Source organism: Aquila chrysaetos, chromosome 9, assembly GCF_900496995.4.
Source record: "Aquila chrysaetos chrysaetos chromosome 9, bAquChr1.4, whole genome shotgun sequence".
Taxonomy (NCBI): Eukaryota; Metazoa; Chordata; class Aves; order Accipitriformes; family Accipitridae; genus Aquila; species Aquila chrysaetos.
The window spans coordinates 22,501,911-22,522,780 of record NC_044012.1 but is presented as its reverse complement, the minus strand read 5'-3'; the positions used below and the strand labels follow the sequence as shown (position 1 = coordinate 22,522,780).

The following is a 20,870-nucleotide window of genomic DNA, read 5'->3' as shown; positions in this document are numbered from 1 at the left end:
TTATCAATGGTTTAAAGGCTTAAAAAACAAAAAAACAAAAACAACAACAAAAAAAAAACCCAACAAAAAAAACCCCAAATGAAAACCACATTAACAGAAAGTTAGCTTTACCTCTTATTAGTTTAATCACCTAAAAGTGAAACAAAGTCTCAATAGAGCCTGAGATGAGCTGGGGGGGGTTGAAGAGTCTGTCATAGTGAAAGGAAGAGTAGCAGCCGCAAACTCCAGCCCGCAGACTCCAAAACCAATTGTCAGCCAGACATCAAGGCAGATTTTCTCAACCCTTGAAGATCCTCCCTCCCTCTCAGCTTGGAGGCCTGGCCCTAAAATATCATGTCACAACGCTGTATCACGGAGCTGCTGCATGACTGCCCCGTCATAGCTCCCAAATCCCATTTTCTGAGTTAATGAAGGATAGCGAGAATGGCTTGGATTCATGGCAATGCAAGAAAACATTCAGTACGTACCTAATTCTATCACGCCATGTACACAAGGCACATACAGAATAGCCAAAGTGCTTACTGAATACGAGCCAGTCCACCCTAGCAGGAGATCCCCATCTGTACAGTTTCAGGACTGTCTGGACCAGGTTCCCAGGCCAATAAAGTCAACCCATTCCATTCGCTGCCTCAGCTTCCACCCCCCCCGAAAGGCAAAGCAGACATGGCAGCAGAGTCCACCCTGTCAGTCCAAGAGCGTCAACAAACCTTGGGATGCTATGCAAGTACAGAAGAAGGCGTACAAGCTCAGTGGTATTGCAGTGTGGGTTTAACCAGGCTGTGTTCCTTGTTGTTATTATGGCTACTGCACGTCCTGATTTATCTCTGGTACCTGTAAAAAGAGAGGGGGAAGTCACACAAGGAAGTCAACAGAGCCTGGTTCCACGTGTGTATGCCTCATATTCCCCTACTACCACCCCACTGCCTTCCTGGAAATGCTCCATAGAACTCAATATAGTGTATGTTGCAGACTGTGGTAGGCTATAAACACACTTCCAAAGTACCCAAATGCTGCCCCAGAGCAAAGTAGCTGAGCTTTGCTTGTCTTTCTCTCATAGTAGTATTAAATTTGGACTGCTCCCTTCTACCCAAACACACATTCTTCATAAAATATGGCTGAAGTTGGCTAATGATAACTCAACCTTGTGAGAAAAGCAAGAATCCCATAAACTCAAGATAAATAATCTCACCTCCACTTATGTTACAATATTCACATTGCTGTCAGACCAGAGAACGCAGACAGGTTTGCAGAACAACATGCGCTACCTAATGAGACTAGGCACAGACGCTGCAGGCTGAGCCTAGCACATAACCAGACATCTCCTCCTGGGACCAAAGCCCTGGAGCAGGAGCCCAGAGCTCCTCCTCAGAGGCTCCTCTTGCCTGCCTACAGCTCTGACAAGGGCAGAGTCAGTGCCAGGCTTTCATTAGTTTCAGAGGTTGTTCGGTGCCTAGGAAATAGATAAGGCACAGTATGGGCAACACGGCTGAGTTGTGATACGTTGAAAAGGGAGAAACCCCTCTGCTTCAGTTAGCCAGGACAACAGTTCTCTGCCCCTGCCTTCCAAAAGCCAAGAGACACAGCTTTTCACAGGAACCAAGTGCACTCTATGGGCTCCCAAAACTAAATGATAGTCTGGCTTTGGCTTTAGCTACAATGTGCACCAAGAACTCTGAAGAGGAGGACATTAACAGTGCCATTTCTAGGATTACATCCAGCCTCCTCTCCAGATGCAAAGGAGAGGTAAAGAGCAGGTGGACACACCACTTCAGAGATCCAGAGCTGCCTCTGCCACTCAAAAGCAAGCAGTGCCTGTGGAGTGAGCCTGCTCAAGTGACTAGCGCTCTGCGCTCATGCACGTCACCAGGAAGGTAAGTGATTTGGAGAACAGTGGGGACTACACCTCTATTGTGTGAAAAGTAATTCACAAGAACGGGAGCCATTTCCTGTCATACAAATTGCATGAGAGAGAGGAGGGAAAAAGTCCCAAGCACAAAACAAAAAGAGAGGCTTAGAGAAAGCTATGTCTTTCTGTCTCTTCTGAACTTTATTGCTACCACAGAAGATACCGTCCTGGACCACCTCTCTCCCCATCCCAGGGACAAGCATGTGAGTTGACAGGTAAAACAGATACAGATGGACAGCCACAGGCACAGAAAACTGCCCTGGTGTGATCTCAATCTGTCACTAGGACATGACTTGAGTAAGGGCCACAGACACAGATGGGCATCATTTAGAAGCAGGGCTTTCTCCCCTCCAGGGACCAGAACTGTGACACAGGCTTTCTCCTGCTAACAGCAGGGACAAAATCTTTCATCGTCTGTGTGATTCAGGAGGAGTTTTATTACTCCTGAAATATGGTATTCTGGGCACTGTATAATCAAAGAGCTGGAGAGAAATTTAAAAAAACCTTATTAATATACCTCGTTTCATAAGCTAACAGGATCATCAGCAAATAAAAAAAAAGCAAAGCACCCAATTACTAGAAAAATGGCTCAATAACCAGGCTCAGTAAAAAATTTCTTACTCTGAAGCAACATCTTTTCTCCATCAGGGAGGCTGGGCATCACCAGAACTTGATTAAACCTTGAACTTCCATATAAGAGCCTGGGAATTGCCTAACCAGGTCAAAAAAGCAACCACAGCCACCAGGGCTAGGTCTTCAACAGTGGCATAACCACATGATTCAAGAGCAGAATGCAGAATTGAAACTCTTCTGAAAGGAAAATTTCTTCCTAATTCCATCAGCTACTAGTTTATTAATTAGCTCTCATTCACTATTCATTATAAAAGTTAACCTTTCTAATGCAATTATTATATCACTATCAACGTCTAACATAAAGCATTTAACTGAGTGGTGAGTGCATTCCTTCAGGTGTAAGGATTGCCCACTGAAATCCAAAAGGAGACATGCAAGAGAAGAGGTGTCAGTCAAATCCAATACTGCTTCTACAGAAAACCTGATTCCTCCCTTTGGTGAAAACTCCTTTGGAAGTGGTATCAAACCCAAACCTTATTTCTTCAATGCATTTCAAGGGCATATCCCTTCATCCCATATTCAAATGTATTTGCCTTGTTTAACAGTTGTACATTATGACAGGAATCTGTGACAGAGGAAACAACTAGAGCACTAGATCACATAGTCAGGCTTCTACAATAGCACGGACTATGAGCTTCTCTTAAAGACCCCTCTCTCGAACCCTGTAATTTTTTGGCTGTTGTATACACCCTGAAACGTCCAACTTGATCAGCAGATCAGAAGATCAGAAATCCTCCTTTGGAACTTGTTCTTAACAGTTTACCTACCAAAGCAAAGTTACATGTTTGAATATACCATAACTCTGCCTTGCACTGGGTTTCTCATTTCACCTTTTTCTAGAAGACCGGAAAAGTCTTACTTCCCTTTCCTCTTTCCCTGCACAAAGGTGTTTTCACCTCACTCTCAATCATCTTATGAGATAAACAACCTTCCAGTCTCTTGCCATAAGGCATCCAATTCATTTACAAGAAAGGGCTGTCACCCTTTTCTGCACCACCTCCAATATTCACCATTTCCTTTTAGAACAAAGGCATCAGAACAGCCCAAACTATTTGAGAGGCATCACCAACAAGTACAGAGAGGTAAAATCACTTTCTTAGTCTGGCTAGTCATCCCCTTTGACATCTAAGGTCAAAATTGGTCTTGCAGCCCCAGCACCAAGTGCAAAATTGCTGTGCTGCCTTTCTACTCTCCTTCCCAATTTCTCCACACTGCACAGGTCTGCCTGACCTCTCCTCTGCTCTCTGGCCAATTTTCAAATCATACACGGCTCCTGAGCTGATTGAATGTAGCTATCTTCCTGCCCCACACTAGACAACCCTCCCACTGGCTGTGGAAGGAGGCAAGCCCCCAGGGGCTGCTTACACAGATGCTACCAAACGGCTGCTTCACACTGGAGAGGTAGATCTTGCTTCCTCTGCTTTACTTCATATTTGGTTAAACACAAAAGGCCTCTTGTGTGGGCCCTGTGCACCAAGCAATCCTGGCTGCTCTAACAGCCTCAGCTTTGTTTACCATTCTGCCAATATTTGTCCCATGCAGAAGTTTTATCTGCAGCAATTTGATACTTGCTGCTGTATCAGATGCAAACACAGAATAACGTTTGACCTGCAACTGATCTTGGCAGAACAATTCTGGGAAGTCCTCGCTTCACAGCTAGTTTTGTCATCTGCTATTTAGCTACACTATCCCACACGTTGCTCATCCACACTTCATTGGGATATTCCTTTCAACACTATGTGTCATGAAATCAAATGTTTTCTAAAAATCTATTATATCTAGGCAGCTACATTTAATCAACCAAACTTCTAATTACCAAGAATAAAACTGGTTTTACAAGAGCACTGTCAAATAGCATCTTCTACACTCCTATCCTTTAATTACCTACCAAGTGAATCAAGTTCCTATTGTTTCAACCAGGTCTGATGTCAGGCCCACCAGCTCATCATTAGCTGCACCCTCACTCCTCTCTTTTTGAACTACTGGTATGAGCCCACAGATTTGGCATTTCTGACTCATACGTGCTTGGCTAACATTTTGAGACTCCTGGGAGCAAGTTAACATTACTTTCATGAGAGAGAAGTTCTACTTCCTGTCTTTCCCATCCAGAAACTTTAGAGGCTTCAAGAAGTGTTGCTTCTGGAGAGGTTTGGGGCAAAAGAAATGGAATTGGCACCGGTCTGCAGCGCTGCAAACAGAGGCTCATCTCCCTTGCCCTCCTACAAACCACGCTTCCCAGACACATTCTGGCTCAGCTACTCACCAGGCAGGCAGGCAACTCCACTCCTGAGCACTTCTGGATTTACATCCTTGACTATGGTAGGTGCAGACCTACCACCCCAGGCAGCCCCAGAAGCTGGGGATGTCGGGGGAGTAATAGCTGTTGAGGTTTCCTCCAGAGCACTGACTTTACTCACTGGTTTCAACACATCTGTGCCAGTTGCTTCTTTTCTCGTCTCTGCCCCTTCTGACACCATCCCTGTAAGACAAGCAGCAGTCAGAAGCCTGAGCAGAGCTCCACCCAAAAGGTCCCAGGTAAGTACCAGATTGGGCAGGGACATGCCCCCAGCCCCAGCACTCTGCAGCTCCTCCAGTCCTCGTGCCGGTAGCGTGCATGTTCCAAGACTGGTTATAACATTAATACTACTATAATTCTAAAAAAATAAACTAATTTATTGTGAAGTTTGCAAGTTACAAAAACTCAATCAGATCAGGATTACTGTGGTCAAAGTCATTTTTAAAGGTAACATATCAAGCAGTACATGTATGCTCACAGCCTGAAAGTCTGGTGTGGTGCAAGTTCCTGGCTCAGCTCCAGCATGCTGAAGTGATAAACCAACTTCTGACAGGGAGAGCTGCTCCATCAGAGCAGAATTACTCCCCCAACACCACTTTCAGATTAGTTCCTGAAAATATAAAGTCAACTCGAGGCTAACAAATCAGCTGGAAATTAGCCAAAGAGACCTTGTTCTGCTCATCCAGACTTTTTTAATTAACAGTTAATGTGAAAGTCAGAAACCCATTTTAAAACCCTGAAGAACAGGATGATTACACCAATCAGCTCTGTTTGAGAACTGCAGAAAATGCTTCCTTTGCCTGACACCTCAGCTCTAAAGTACAAGTTATCAGAATCAGTGAATTTTAAAATTAAATATCTTAGCTTACTACATGAAAAATAACGTTAGCTTTATCAAGCTTCAATTTTCATGTAAAAGTAGCTGGAGAGAAGAAAAAAAAAATACCTATTGTGTAAGAAGTATTATTCCCCATTTTCCAACATTATAAGAATTAGAAGCCAACAATACGTCTTCAACAATACATCTTTAGCATCCTAAGCGCACAGCTAGGCTACACTGTTTGGCAAAAAGATGTACTGAAGAACAGGCTATACTTCGCTGCAAATCCTGATACTTCAATATCTACCAACAAAAAAATCAACCTTTCTTTAGGAAAATAAAAGAGTGGAGTATTTATTTGCTTGCTATGAAGTCAGACGTTTTAATTGCTATTTAAAATTGACTTCAACCATCCTACCTTCCTGCTGCATCAACAACGCTGACACTTGACTCAGTTTATTTACTAACAGATTCCAATACTTCATTAAAGAGCAGGACCAGGAACAAAGCAGTCCTTGAAGTGGCTTTCAATACAAGTTTTAGCAGCGAAGGAGATTTACAGGTTGAGGCTCAGCCCAAACTACTTTCAAAATTGCTAAAGTGGGTGCGAGAAGTGCCCTGAGCAGCATGGCTCACTGAGCAAAATTAACCGACAGTGGGGGGAGAAACTAGGAGGGGCTCCAGAGCTCTGCACCATCGAGGCCGTGATGGAGTAGCTGCTCATTACTCTTTGGTAACACCCATCTTGAGGGAGCATCCCTGGGACCCAGCTTGGCATCTGCTGCATTTGGCCACGTAAGCTGCTGCAATGGCTTCAGGGCTCTGCACAGTTCTGGGACATGTCAGAGCTCAGTTCTGTTCCTCGTACTACCTCAGCCTCCACTTTCCAGTGATGCAAGAGGTCATTCACTTTGGACAATGCTGCTAGATCTTCCTGAAGCAGCATTTTAGAGGGGCACTGATCTCCCGTAGATGGGGTATCTTGAAGATCACAGAGTCATGTAAGTCGTGCTCTAAAGGTTTCACATTAAAGGCTGATAGACTTTCTAGGAGAACATAGAATCATACAATCATCTTCTCAAGGAGCTGTAAGGCATGGCAATTAGCAGAACTACACAGATTGTAGTAAAGGAATCTGCATTAAATGAAGAAAGCCTGCAAAGAGGACCAAGACGTGGCATTTAAAGACGACAAGAAAGGGAACATAGCTATATTGAAAGTACCATACCAGGGCAAGAGAGAGACATAAACGTACATGGCAGCCCTGCCTTGGATATCTCTTAGGAATGAGGTAGCAGCTCCCAAAAGCTAGCAGACAGAAGCATTTTGCTCAGACCACTTTTCAGACCCAGGGAAACCTCACTGGAGCTGTGCAGCCTCCAGACTATGCACATCTTGCCCAAACCAACCTCTTCCCTAAGCTTCTCGGGCTCAATTCAGATCTGCAGACCCCACCTCTCTCCAAACAGGCCCAAGCACACTGTTTGTTACTTGCGATCTGGGGTGGAGGCACTTACTAAAGCGGAAATTGTAGAACGCGGAGGATTACATCAAAAAGCAAATTGAGAACTGGAACATCTGAATTTGCCATGTTTGCAGGTGCCACCTTTCCCTGAGGTTAAGGAAGTGGTAGAGGAGGATTTGCTTGTGTGCATTTCAAAGAAACATTAGCATTTTTCCTGCAAACTGCCCCAGCACCAGTATCATCTATGCTAACATCACATAGTAACAGGGAGCGGGAAAGGAACGCCCTAACAGGTGCTGCTGAATATGCCCCAGTGTTGCTTTTCAGCCAACTTCTTGAATATCAAGATATTTTCCACCCCAAAATATAGAAATTCTTTCCAGAGCTTCAAAGTTTCAAAATTCACTTTCACTTAAAGTTAGTCATTAGTGAAAAACAGCAGTCACATTATCTGTGAATGGAACCAAAATGGAAATTTTAAGCCACAAATTCAAAACAGATCATTCACATTTGACTTGAAATCTAAGTTAGATCATATTTGTGCAGAAAACAAGCTCACTGGGAGTGGGAGGAAAGGGAGAGAGTTAAGGGACAAGGAAAAATCTGCAGACACAGCAAACTCAGATGCCCCAGTTCTGAACATGTATTTTGACATCATCTACGACATCTGCCGTAACAAGCAAGCTCCTCCACCTCACACAGAGCAAATCATGCATCTGCCCACTACTACTAAGGTGTGAACTGCAAATCTGAACTGACCCAGTAAAGCTTAAGCTTTGTTGTTATTTATAGTTTAGGCAAGATACCCACAGTTTCCAATCATAGTAGCAAAATACCCCAACAAGACACAGTTACAGAGAATTTAACTTGCCTACAGACTGACTGGCTGGAAGAGAAAAGTCCATTTGTAGGACTGAGTGTAGGACATTTGCTTCACTTTGTAATTTTATCTCTGAATTATCTTATTATTATATCTCTGAGGGTTTAATGGGGCTAGATAAAGGGATGGCTTGTTTGGATCTCAAAGCAATCAAATGTAATTGAATGGATTAAGCTTATTATAGCTCCAGCTATAGTGTTTAAGAAACACTCCCGGCATTAACGGATATTTGAGCTACCCTGTGCCTTAAAGACTTTGGTTCATTGGGTGGGGGGGGGGGGGGCGGTTCCTGGTGATTTAGGTTGTTTCTGTTGCTTTACAAACTCTGAGATAACAGGGCTTTTTTTAACTGCAATGCCAAAGTTTAACATCATCAGAATTGGGCCATGAATGTCACTTATTTCAGCCAAATCCCCAGAAACAATTAAATTATCTTTCATTAAAAACAAACTCCACACATACCCCAGAGGGGTTCGTCATTGCTGAAATCCACAGCAGCAGCCAAGACTCGTCCTGTGGAGCAGTGAGAACATCACACTTACCATCTCATACACGAGCTGGACCTGGCTAATTTTAGACAGAAGATATGGGAACACTGAACAAGAAGCCACTAGAGTCATGAGGAAAGCATATACCCAGCACTCAACACAGCCTAGGTTTTCTGAGGTTCGGTCCTGTGCAAACATGAAGTCAAGCCAGGTTCAGCTTGGCCAGGGGAATGGATACCCATGGCATGTTGATTTACTGGCATACATCCCCGAAGAGCTACAGATAGGCAGAAGGTGACCTCTTTATTTCTGCTCATGGTGGTAGCTGATCAGAGAGATGCGCACTTCAGAAACAGAAACTTTTGAGCGGACCCCTCCATTTCACAGAAAAGAAATGCTTGTCACTCCAAAAGCATCAAAATGCCTGGCAACCATGGGCTTGCCTAATTATGGAAGTAAAATATTTTGGTGCAGGTGTTAAAGAAATTTCATTTTAATCAATGGACACTTTAGCTCCATTAGGAGGTCACACTAAGGCATCAGGTAAAATGTGACTTTTGGACAATTGAGAAAGTAGTTGTGTTTGCAGCCAAGTGGAGTAGTGCTGCAGCAGTGATGTAGGCTCTGAATCTGTTCCTCCACAGGGTCAGGCATGCTCCAGCAATGTGGGTCTGTACCTCCAACTCTTTCAAGAGTCCACACTCTAATATTTCAAGCCAGGTAATTTTCCTAGCCAGGGGTCTCAGGGAACAAGAGCTGCTGAACTGGAATGGCACGTTTCACCCGCCCCCGCCACACACACGCTCCTCAATGTGATCTGCATATCTAGCTACAGCTTTCCAGACTCAGCAGAGCTCGGCAAAGCCAACATCATGTCCATGCAGTCGCACGCTACCTGCCTACAGTCTGGTGCAAAAGGCAGAGAGACCTGGATTGCCTGTTCAATTCCTTCTGAAGGAGCACAGCTCCAGCACAGGAAACCTGGGCATCAAGAAGTCTGGGCAATACCTGCTCACACATATCATTTGAGTTAGAGTTAGATGCTTAATTTCTCTATGCTCTCCCACTCAAGTTAAACAGCTCCTACTTGAAATATAACCAAGCCAAAGAAAGCATGCCAGAGGGGAAGGGAGGGAAGAGGGGGGGGGGGGAATCCCTCAACTCTGCAGTTTGCTTCTTACATCAGTTACCAGCACACACATTCGTTAATCTTTAGGTCATGTTACACAGCTAGTATTTTACTGTGGCATCCACTGCTGCTTCCTCTTGCCACAATTATCTTCCTAAAGCCAATTTTCAACTATGAAAGACTTGTACAGTTAGACATTCTCTCCTCATGCATTCCTATTGCATGCATCCGTAATGTGCACATGATGAATGTAACGGGTGGAGATCACCAGCAATCAGATTAACAGAAATTAAGTCTCTTACACTGGAACTTTGATCTGTACTGATGTAAATTTGCAAAGAACTGTTAAACAAAATACCTATAATAAACTCACCTGTGAAGAGGAAGCTAACTTCAAGCCACAAAAATGACAACTTAATCACTTTCCTGTAGTTTGTACTATTACCCCAAAGCTTCCCTAGCAGACGTACTTGTCAGCAGTACCTCTTGAGGACTTTGCTTTCAATCCATGTTATCACACAGATAAACACACAAACATCCAATTGCTGTACCTTTAGAAGATGATGCCCTAGAAGCTGCCTCTTTGTGGGAGTGCAGAGTGGTGGGCTCTGTATGCCCCTCAGCAGGTCCTGAGGACAGTGGTCCAACCTCCAGTTCCTCTTCAATGGATTCCAGTGTTTTTAGGGCTATAGTCTTTGACTTTTCTCCGTAAGAAAAACTCTCCTGGTTCTCCTCCCCTCCCTGCAAGTCCTCTACTGCAACATGCTCTGGGTTCAACACAGAGTTCCCTTCATTTTTACAGCCCTGGTTTTCTACCCTCCTTTGTGGCTCCTCACACCTCTCTCCAGACCTCTGGGTTCTGAATTGACTTGAGCCTTCTGCTTGCGCATCAGGGCCCATCAAAGAGTCACTGTTATTTAATTGTTCTGCCATCTGATCACCCGCTGCTGACAAAGCAGTTTGGAGTAGTATGGCTTCTTCAGGTTTCTTATGCTGACAGGCAGAGACCTCTTGCTCTTCACCATCTGACAAGAGACCCTTTGTAGGAGCTTTGACAGAACAGTGACTATGACTAGTCTGATTCTCACTTACAGTCAATATTTGTTCAATCTCTTTGACTTCCTCTGGGCTGTCCCTTCTTCCCAGCTCAAATTCATCTACTTCTCCTTGGTTCTGTTCTGGAGGACTTAATGGAGAACTAAGATTTGCCTCCTGATCACTGCAGCAAGCACCGACTGCTCCTACATCTGCTGCATTCCCTGAAGGAGAGCCTCTCTCCACACCTACATCTGAACTCTCAGGCATGATAAGCAATGTAGTGGCCTGGACTGGTGTGCCACTTTCACTGACACTCTGGCAAGAAATATCAGAACCTTCCTTCAGTATGCAGTGTGGTCCCAAAGGCCCTAGGACAGACACAGGAGAAGCATCCATCTCTGTCACCTCATTTTGACCCTCGGTCAGTGGTTCTCCATGTACTCTCAGTATCGCATCCTCTTTAGCAGCAGTAGCATCTAGAATTGTTTCTGGGCTCTGCTCTGATGTTTCAACACCAGGACTTCTGCTAGGACCATCACTTTCTTGTTCCATGTTTCCAGGAGCACCAGGCATTTGTGCTTTACAGTTGACACCATCTCCAGCACACACGTCGCTGTAGCTGCACAGTGCGTATCGCCAGTCGATTGAGTGTTCGCTGCGGGTCTCCTGCTCTGCAGATGAATCTTCTGCACTGCAGGCAGGAGACTCAGCCATAGGAAAGCTATTCCCCATGTTTCCAGGACCACCTGATATCAGCTGACCTTCTGGATACACTTCTCCATGTGCCATCATTTTGTTGCTTTCCAATGGAATTACATTTTTGAGAACTTCCGTAGAAGAAGTCCTCAGAGTGTCCATTTGACAGTGCTCCTTCTGCATAAGTGCTGACTGAATTAAGTTCTTGGAGTAGGTACTGTCTTGAATGACAATAAACCTGTGCTTGCTTTTAGACACATTCGCTCGTGTTCTGGGCTGAGTTAGATAATTTAAAGCTAGTGATTGGGTTAAAGAGCCTGTCTGTGGCCCAAACCTGGGCAATGAAACTTCGGTCAGCTCAACATACTCCCCTTCAAGTTCACTTTTCAAGTTTTCTTGAGGCACAGGACTTGTACAGACACCATTGACAAGAGCTTCACTTAACTGAGGAGCTGTGCTGCTAGTGACCAGGTTGTTTCGATTTGGACTTTGTTCCTGTAGATACTGAGATCCTAGGTCTGGTGAACTGGACTCAGCATGGTCCATGGGGAGGCACAAAATTGAACGTTCCTCTGCTATTTCTGGTGAGATTATATTGTTTTCAATTATTTTTGGTTTATTTATAAATTCAGGATTAACCACTTTATCCCAGGGGATGCGAAATATTTCATCATCAGTGGTTAGTAAACAATTTTCCAGTGCTATACCCATTCGCTCTCCATTGAAAGTACTCAACCATTCCAGAGTAAAAATAGAGGTATAAGAAACTTCTGGAATCACAACTTCCTCTACATTATGCTTGTCTTTTGCCAAACATTTCAATACAATTCGTGGAGACTTCTTCAGATAGGGGACCACCTGCAGGTAGAAGTCACCAGGCTTCAAGATTCGCCAGTCAATGGAAGCCAGCTGGACTACAATCTTCTCATGAATACATAGGGGCCAGCCCTCATGGCGAAACAGCAAGCCACAGTACTGAACCTATGGAGAAAAGAGAAAGTGTTTTCAGCATCAGGAACAGATCTCAGCTCAAGGTTTTGGACAAGAGAGATCAATGCTTCTCTTTCACAGCTGTAGCAATAGAACACTTGAATTTAGGGTCTTTGGTTATTAGTGTCGGGGAGTTTTCCATACTGAGGTCTTCTCTTTAAAAAGCAGAAACAAGAAAAGGTACCAACACAAATCACCAGCATTTCAAAATCTGAATATGAGCCAACCAGCTGCCAGAAGTCTCAGCCCTGTTTTAAAGCTGGGTCAGCACAGACAGACAGAGGTCTAAGCCCCAGAACCCCAGCGTAGAGAAATCAGGAGTTCTCACCTCCCAGTGCTCAAGCCAGGAGACCCTGTCTCTTCCTCATTTCTGACTCATTAGGACCAACTGGACTGACTAAGAAAGCGAAAATTCAGACCATACAGCATCCCTAACCAAGTGCCATTAGAGAAACATGGGCAGACAGCAGTCTGCTTACAATGCATGGATAAAACCCACCGTCCTCAACTAAAGACGATCCACAGCCTTAACAGAGAAGGTGGCAAATAATACACATAATTTCCAAAGCATCCAGTGAGCTCTAGGTTGCACCAGGTACACTCAATACCAACCTGCCAAAAGGAGGCTGTAGATGCAGAAATCTCACTGCACAGGATGCCGCTAGTCAGCCTGGCACCGCAAAATCTATTTCTCAGGTGAAGTAGTGTTAGGTCTTTAGACTGAGGTCTGCTGCAAGGGAGGTAATGAAAAGCTTTGCTGATGAGGGAAGGTAGAATGAAAATGCCAAGGTCTGTCTGAGGACTTGTTTTTATTCCCTAATGTGCTCTGCTGGAGTATGCAGCATGTTCCACCTAATGTTGGTTAAGCAAAATTGAAGAGCATGGAACCAGGTAAAAAGCATCACTCACCTGGTGCTATCAAGAGCCTATGCAAGACAGGTGGAGACAAGTTACATGGAATGCAGCAGCAAGGGATGACTGCAACCTACCAGTGAACAGAAGGAGATACTGCAAAGAAAAAGCAGGAGAAAGGAGGCAGCAAATGAGGAAAGCATAGCAGAACCACAGAGGAAGAAGGCAGTAAGTCCCATCATCAAGCTGCAAGGAACTACACTTACCAGGGATTTCCTCATTCCCAAAACATAGCAGCACTCAGGACAAGTCTCAGACAAATCCCAATCAAGTTAAAAGAACTGAAGTTTCATGGCTGAACTGACTTGGCTCAATTATTTACAGCTTTATTACAACTTCAAAAAATAAAATCACTGCTTTGAACTTGATTCTGTTTGGGTTAAGTAAGATTTAAATTGAGCCATGACATAAGCCATCAGTTTCATGATTAATTTAATCTTTCTCTGTCACAAGGGTTTAGATAGGATTCACCTGTATCGGATGCAATACTTAAATTAGAAAGCTGTCATCTGAAAGCCCAAAGACTTTCGTATTGGCAGCAATAAGACTTTAGACATTTTATCTTGTTTCTTTTACATGGTCACATGGAAGTCTTGACAGAGAAAGCAACTTATAAAAATGCTGTATTCTGCAGGCCAGACAGATGAAAGAAAAAAATACTTTAATTCAAATATTTTGCCATATAGCAGAGAAACCACAGAACTGCAAGGAACCTCCTGGATCACCACACACCTTGAAACAACAGGTAATGGCATGAAGTAATTTCTTTCCTATGTTCATCAAGCTTTACCTTTAGCCCAGCCAGGTTTCTTATCCTCACTGCACCTGATGCAAGGTTGTTCAAGAGGCTTGAAAGCCCAAAGCATCCTTCAGATTCAATAATTCCTTCTCCTCAACCCTGGAGCTTATTCTCTGGATGTGTTCCCATGGCTTGAAATTATTAAGCCATGTCACATCACCTTAGCACATCTCCCTTGATCATCTCTTAGGCCTGCCTGAAGTGCCTCCTTGGTGATGTTTTTGGTTTTTTTGTTTTTTTTTTTTTTTAAAAACCACATTTCTTTGTTCCACTTTTTCATTGTGCAAAGCATTGCAAAACACTGCATACAATGGCACCAACAATTCCTAACTGTGCTAGAAGTATCTCTTAAAGCTAAGATGACACTTGTCTTCCAGCCATGCCCCTACGGTAATCCAGTCACCTGCTGGTTTTTCTTTCCAAATTGATGAACCCCAATTCACAACAGAAATTCTGCCTGTTACTTTGTGGAGGCACATGCTTGCCCTCTGAGTCTACCATTATAAAAACTTAAGTACAAAGTTTTAGAGCTCATTTTGTGGAACACTTTTATCACCCTCCTCTTCCTCCTTTAGGTTATTGCTCATGTCTCCCAGACTGGTTTCATCACAAATATCTGTCATATGCATACTCTTTATGCCAAGGTCATGGATGAGAAGTAATGTGTGCCTCATGACTCCTGCCTCCATCTCAGTTTTCACTACAGTACAAACACCCTCTCTTTCACTAGTTTTTTACCCATCTTGCAATACTTGCATAAACCTCCTTCCCTTTGACACAGTAACTAATTTTCCATATGACTCCATAATAAATCCTTTATGGAAGAGATCAGACAACAAAACTTTTCTCTCTGGAACAAGCTGGTTTATGAAAAAGGCTAGTCTTATACTACTTGCCATGGAGCAAACCACATGAAAAAATGTTATCCAGTTTTTAATGGGTCAGTTAATTCAGTCCTTGCTCAGTGCATATTGTTGTACGCTCAGCTTGTTCTCTGTGTTTTGTTACTAGCCCTGACTTAACAGATTCAATAAAAATCCCTGTTATCAGACATTTGGCATTACATGGTAACTTCTTCCATATTCCAGGATGGAGACCAGCCAGTCCCTTTTCTTCGACATAGTCAATTCCATAGTCATGGCAGTTTTATTTCTGTTCACTCAGTGCAACTGCCTTGTTGTACCTACATGCTCTGTCACTAAACTGAATCTTACTTTAGTTTTCATTTGTTTGAAGGGTCATATTAGTATTACCTTTATATTCTAACCTTGAGCTCAGAGTAGACCCACCTCCCTTTTTTTTGTCTTTCTATTAAGTTAGAATTAAAAAGCTCTATAGCCTAACACACAGTTGGTTGTACTTCCCTCAAAGGCACGAGGAGCTAAGCTTTGCAGTCTTATGTTCTCATGCTTTCTGATCTGCAAGACACAGATGCCTCTGCCAGCTAGGTCCTTTCTTACACAGCACAGCACGGTTCAACAAACCAAGACCTCCTCTTGCAGCACACAGTTTGCACAAGTTGCTACTGGCTTCAGCAAGTCTCAGGCCATACATACTTCACTGACTTTTCCATCAAGCCCAAGACTCACACAGCACCTCAGTCGATAGAGCTTTTATCTCCTAAAGAAGTGCCCAAGCCAAGTATTTTGTATGTAAGGTTTTAAACAAAAACAATCTGCAGTTTTCCAGAAGACACTATACAATTGCACCCTCCACCACACCATATCAACCCCTCTTCTGCCATTAGAGTATATCCTAGTAGGTATATCAAGGCCATCTGTACCAAGGGCCTTCCAGGAGAAGACAAGGCAGACAAAAAAAAAGATCAGTTTCCAAACCATTATAAATAGTTTATATGACTGAAAAGTGAGAGACACAATCAGCAGTAGCACAAACATAAAGCTGAATTCCATCTGTACCTACCTGACACAGAGTTTCTGGTAAAACCTGCATGCAGAGTAACCTATTTGGGTGCCATTCACACCTTAAGAAATCCAAAACCCAACCTCACCACTTACATGACCCGTCTGCCTACTGACTGACAGGTGGAAGAAAACTCAGCAATAAAATTACCAAAACCAAAATGCAGAATGCATTGAAGTTCCTGAAAAACCCTACAAAGCCACAGTCTAAACTGTAGCAAGAGCTAGAGTAACCATCCAAGCAGGAATGTAAGTCTTTCAATAGCCTAAACATTTCAGAGTTTTAGAACTTTAGAAGTGGAGCATCCTCATGTTGCTCCTGCTCCAAAAGGCACCTTCAAAGTGAAGATTACGTGAAGAGGCTTATTTCAGTTGTTTTAACATTTCACTTTGAGGCTCAAGCATTTGCTCTTCCCATGTCCAACCACTACCAAGCCAAACCAGGCATGTCAGAGGAATGCCAGGAACAGACTCTACACCCAGTGGTTGCAGCCAGGAATAAAGCTGCCTCTGAGGAAAGAGATGGGCACCAATGACAAAGATGCCACAAAGGTGGTAGCTCCTAGAGCTATGGGGATGGCTGGGCTGGAACAGACCAACAGTCCATTTAGCTCAGGATGTCATCTGAAGGCAAGGGGCAAAACCTGGTTTCTTACTCTGTGCTAAGCAGAGACAGACCCCTTGGCACATCCCTCCACACACCCCTCTCCAGACCCTGGGGATCACATACAGGCTACTGATTTTAACACGCCAGGCTGAAGCCTATGACCCTGTCTAATACTTCATGAAGCCACTTACACTTTTGTCACTGCAGAGGCTGAGAAAGAGATTTAGCACCCTCAAGATTTCCTACAGTAGCTATTCAGACAGGAGTTACTTTTTTTCCCCACCGGAGGAAAAGCTCACATGGACCAGCTGAACTACAAACTAAGGAGGAAACACTGCTTTTGTTTAGACTCTCTAAAAGACAGACAAAACTGTTAAAGAGCAAGTAACAAAAAATAGTCCTGTGATTTCAGACACTGAAGACAAAAGAAGGAGGTTTGGGGAAGAAAGAGAGTCCACAACAAATGAAAGAAATAACTTTCAGCAATAAAAATTCAAACAAGCAAACTTCTAAATAAAATATGGAATAGCCTGGGCCCACCTCTAAAGACAGTACAAGGTACCTAGAGCTTCCCTTGATCTCCCTGTATTGCCACTCTGAAAGTACAAAATCATGAGTCAAGGCCAGAAAGGGTCACAAGGAAGAAAGGTTCAAAGCATCCAGCTGTGCTCTTTGAGAAGCCTGTGCCTGCACTCTGCCTCTTGCTGCCCACTCTCCCAGACATGTCACGCTTCAGCAAAAGCCCCCACTACCTAATGCTGAGCCCTGGACAGCCCTCACTGGAGTGGCTGTCCCACCAGCCCTGCACCTTGTGGCTACTGGGCAGGCCAGGGAGTGCCGGGCAGGCCCCAAGCCCTCCCCCATTCCTGGGCCTGGGACAGGAGGGTGGCTCCAAGCATGGCTCCTGCCCCACACCACCTCCCTAAACAGTGCTGCATGTGTAGGACAGCCCCATCATACTGGATTCCCCCTAAAACAGAATGCCTCAGCCACCACCAGCCCCCTTGCCTCCATGTCACCTAGGCCCATGCTCCAGGCCAGCCTGGGGGGCTGCCAGCACCCTGAGCTCCTTCAGGGCCCACCACCCTCACTTCTCCCACCTCAGGGACCCCTGGGCCCACCGCCCTCACCTCTCCCTCCTCAGGGACCCCCGGGGCCCACTGCCCTCACCTCTCCCTCCTCAGGGACCCCCGGGGCCCACTGCCCTCACCTCTCCCTCCTCAGGGCCCACCACCTCAGCACCTCCTGCTCCGACAACCCCCAGCTCAGCCAAGGCCACCATGCCCATCAAGGCAGCCCCATGCTCCTATTGGCTGCCACAGCATCAGCTGTCCTCCCATTGGCTGCTGAGCAGCACAAGACCCTCCCTGCCACCACACCCCTGTGCCACAGGGGCCTCCGCCCTCAGGGCAGCTATGGCCTGTGGTGGGTCCCTGCCCAGCTGCCCCCGGAGGGACAGCTCCCCCTCGGTGCCCAGCAGACCCCCTTACTGGCACCCGGGTCGCCTGTTCACTGCCCCGAACACCTCCCCTTTGGGAGGGCAGCAATGTGGGCCCAGCTCCCTGCCCGCCATGGTGGGCTGAGGGCTGCACCCACCAAGCTGAGGGCTGCTTTCCTCCCCTCCCCTCCACCACCTCACCTGCCCAGGGTACTGCCAAGCGCTTGGAAGCTGCCGAGATCTCAGGGAGTGGGGAAATCACTACCTTGCCTCCTTTGGTGAGGGAGGCGGTTTGGGGAAGGCCGTGAAATGTCTTGCAGTAATTACCAGTTCATCCAAACTAAATGCCTTTTGTTTCTTTAAAGGGGAAAAACACACTACGCGCCATCGAATTATAAACTGCAGCTAGATATACTAATGGAATAACTCCTATTCGAGTGCTCCGGGTGAGAGAGAGCAGCTCCCCAAAATCCTTATGCGCACCCTTGTATCTTTTTGGGCTCACAAATATGCAGCTGGCACCAAGCAGGAGGCTGGTGACAATGCGGCAGGACAAACACTGCACCAAAACACTTGCAAGGTGACCAGCTCCCAGGGGTTATGTGGATCCATTGTATGTGATAGGTCTTTCCCCCCAGCATTTCACCTCCCTGAGACAAATGAGTAACTGACTATTTCAGCTTCTATTTAATATTTTTCCTCCTCCCAGAAGTCCCTTGCCCTCCATCATGAGGATTTCTATCAAAAGCCTGGCCACACACACCCTCTAGGTTCTGAGACAAAAAGGCTAGAACAAACCCTAGCTTTAGGTTGTTGGGGTTGGTTGGGTTTTCTTCTATCTTGCAGACTTTGAGCCAAGTTTGCGATGGAGGTATTTGACTCATCGTTTCTAACATTTTAGACTCCCAACACTAAAGCACATTAATCTTGGACTCGTTCTGGCAGTAAATGTAACGTGACTCCTCGGGGCTACTGAGCTTTGTGACCGTTCCAGCAACCATCAAAGGGGAGCCGGAGTTCTGGGAAAAACACCGACTGGCAGCATTTCGCCCTGCATGTCCTTCTGCCAGCAGCAGAGCCCGACAGCTTCATCCACGGGGCCGGGGAATGGCTGGGGTTAGAAGCCACCCGAGTCAGCCATACCCAGCAAACGCTCCGCTAAACCTCTTCCGCTGAATCCCTTAAGCCTTCTGTTCGGTGTTCCTGGTTATGGAAGCTGAGGGCACCACTCCACATCTGATCTCTGCACAGTTAAGCTTCAATAACAATTTCTCCACTGTTTCCTAATTGTCTGCCTGCCCTCCCACCTAAGCTGCCATACACACGCAAGCACTTTTTGCCAGCCGTTTTACATACGAGAGGAGAAAAAGCTCTCCAAGAAAGCCCTTGCAGGCCTTAGAAAGCATGATGTACTCACACAGGCATCCTGCTGAATGCACTGCAGGATGTGCTTGGCTGGAATCAGGAAGTCTATGAGGTAGCGCAGTCCATCCCCACGGTACGTCTTCTCCACCACATCAAAAACTTGGCACAGAACAGTGGCTGCGGTAGCCTCAAACGGAGGGTAGAGTGCTGATAACGTACTCTGAATGCAACCATCCAGGGACTCCGAGTCCTGCCAAGAGAGAAAGCATTAGCAGTACCATGGCACAATACGCCCCAGTGCCCTCATGAGCCCTACGCCCAGGAGCACAGCCATCTCCAAACGTAGGAAGAGAGAAGATCAAAGGAGCAAACTGCTGTCCTTTCTAGCTTCTTTTGGCACCACCGACTCCAGGTAAACACAAAAAAGCGCTCCCAAAACGCGAGCAGAGTGCTCGCAGTGTGCTGTGCACAGCGGCGAGATTTCCCAGCTTTTGCTTACGCAGCAAGTCCTTCTCCTGACTGTGCTGGGTGGGGCTGCTATTAAACCATTACCACAGCACGTGAGTGCGTGCGAGCGAGCGAGAGTTTCATGGGGTGGGCAGATCAGCGGGTTCCATGTTTCGGATACCAAGGGCTGGAGATGCTGGCCAGCACTTGGGTACATTAAAGCCCAGTGTTAATATTCTTCAGTGGGCTAAGGGGAGTTGCACGGACAACAGTTGGGCTGAAGCACCTCAGCCTGCACAGGATAAGCTACTGGAGCTGTTTGGTACTGGGGAAAGCTGCTCACCAGTGCGATTCCTCATTATTCAAGGCTGTTTGCCTCTCATGAAAAGCTCACTCTGGGAGCCAGGAATTTTCTGCGGTGAGAGATGCCTCACAACAGGATCCACAGACTGCGTCTGAACAGGGTGGCCTTTGGTGCCTGAGCACACGCATCCATACGTAGGATGCCCATTTCCTGTCCAGGGTTCAGAGGCAATGCCTTCCCTACTTTTCTAGCTGCTTTCTGGAGAGCCTGCCAGCCAGAGCCTGCCTACAGTGTCAGGACCAGTTCCAGTGCTAAAGGCCAAATTCTGATCTATTGCATGGGTGTAAGTCAAGAGAGCTTGCCAAAAACTAATAATAAAAAAAAAAAAATCTGTACACATCTGGAGACAGGATCAGGAACCCTCCTTTCCTTTCTATTTTAGAGGGGACCCTCTGGCTAGCTAACAGCCAGGGGGAGTGAGTTTTGCCACAAAACCAAATGAAAGTTTACTCAGGTGTCTGGCCAGATCCTCATCTGATCCAAATCCACCTCCCTTCACTAGAAACAAGAAAAGCATTTCAGCCACTGGCCCAGAAGCCCTACAGCCTTCTGCAGAACAGGAACAGCTGCATGGACATGCCTGAAAACATACCTCAGTCCCACAGCAAGATTGGGAGAGAAAGTTAAACAAAGCAGTGCCACACCAGCTTACACTGCTACCGGGAAACAGTAGGA

At 45.6% G+C, this 20,870-nt stretch overlaps 1 protein-coding gene across 5 annotated transcripts in view; it reads right to left on the bottom strand.

Annotated features, from left to right (window-relative positions):
- The window catches only part of PLEKHG4 (pleckstrin homology and RhoGEF domain containing G4), a 100,043-nt gene that overhangs the window by 57,571 nt on the left and 21,602 nt on the right, over positions 1-20,870 (bottom strand). For all 5 annotated transcript variants that reach the window (XM_041126013.1, XM_041126015.1, XM_041126016.1 and 2 more), the window contains exons 2-5: positions 19,437-19,634; positions 10,169-12,332; positions 4,803-5,018; positions 708-831 (exon numbers count right to left, since the gene is read on the bottom strand). In XM_041126013.1, coding sequence (XP_040981947.1) covers positions 708-831; positions 4,803-5,018; positions 10,169-12,332; positions 19,437-19,634 — 2,702 coding nt within the window. The remainder of the gene's footprint in view (positions 1-707; positions 832-4,802; positions 5,019-10,168; positions 12,333-19,436; positions 19,635-20,870) is intronic.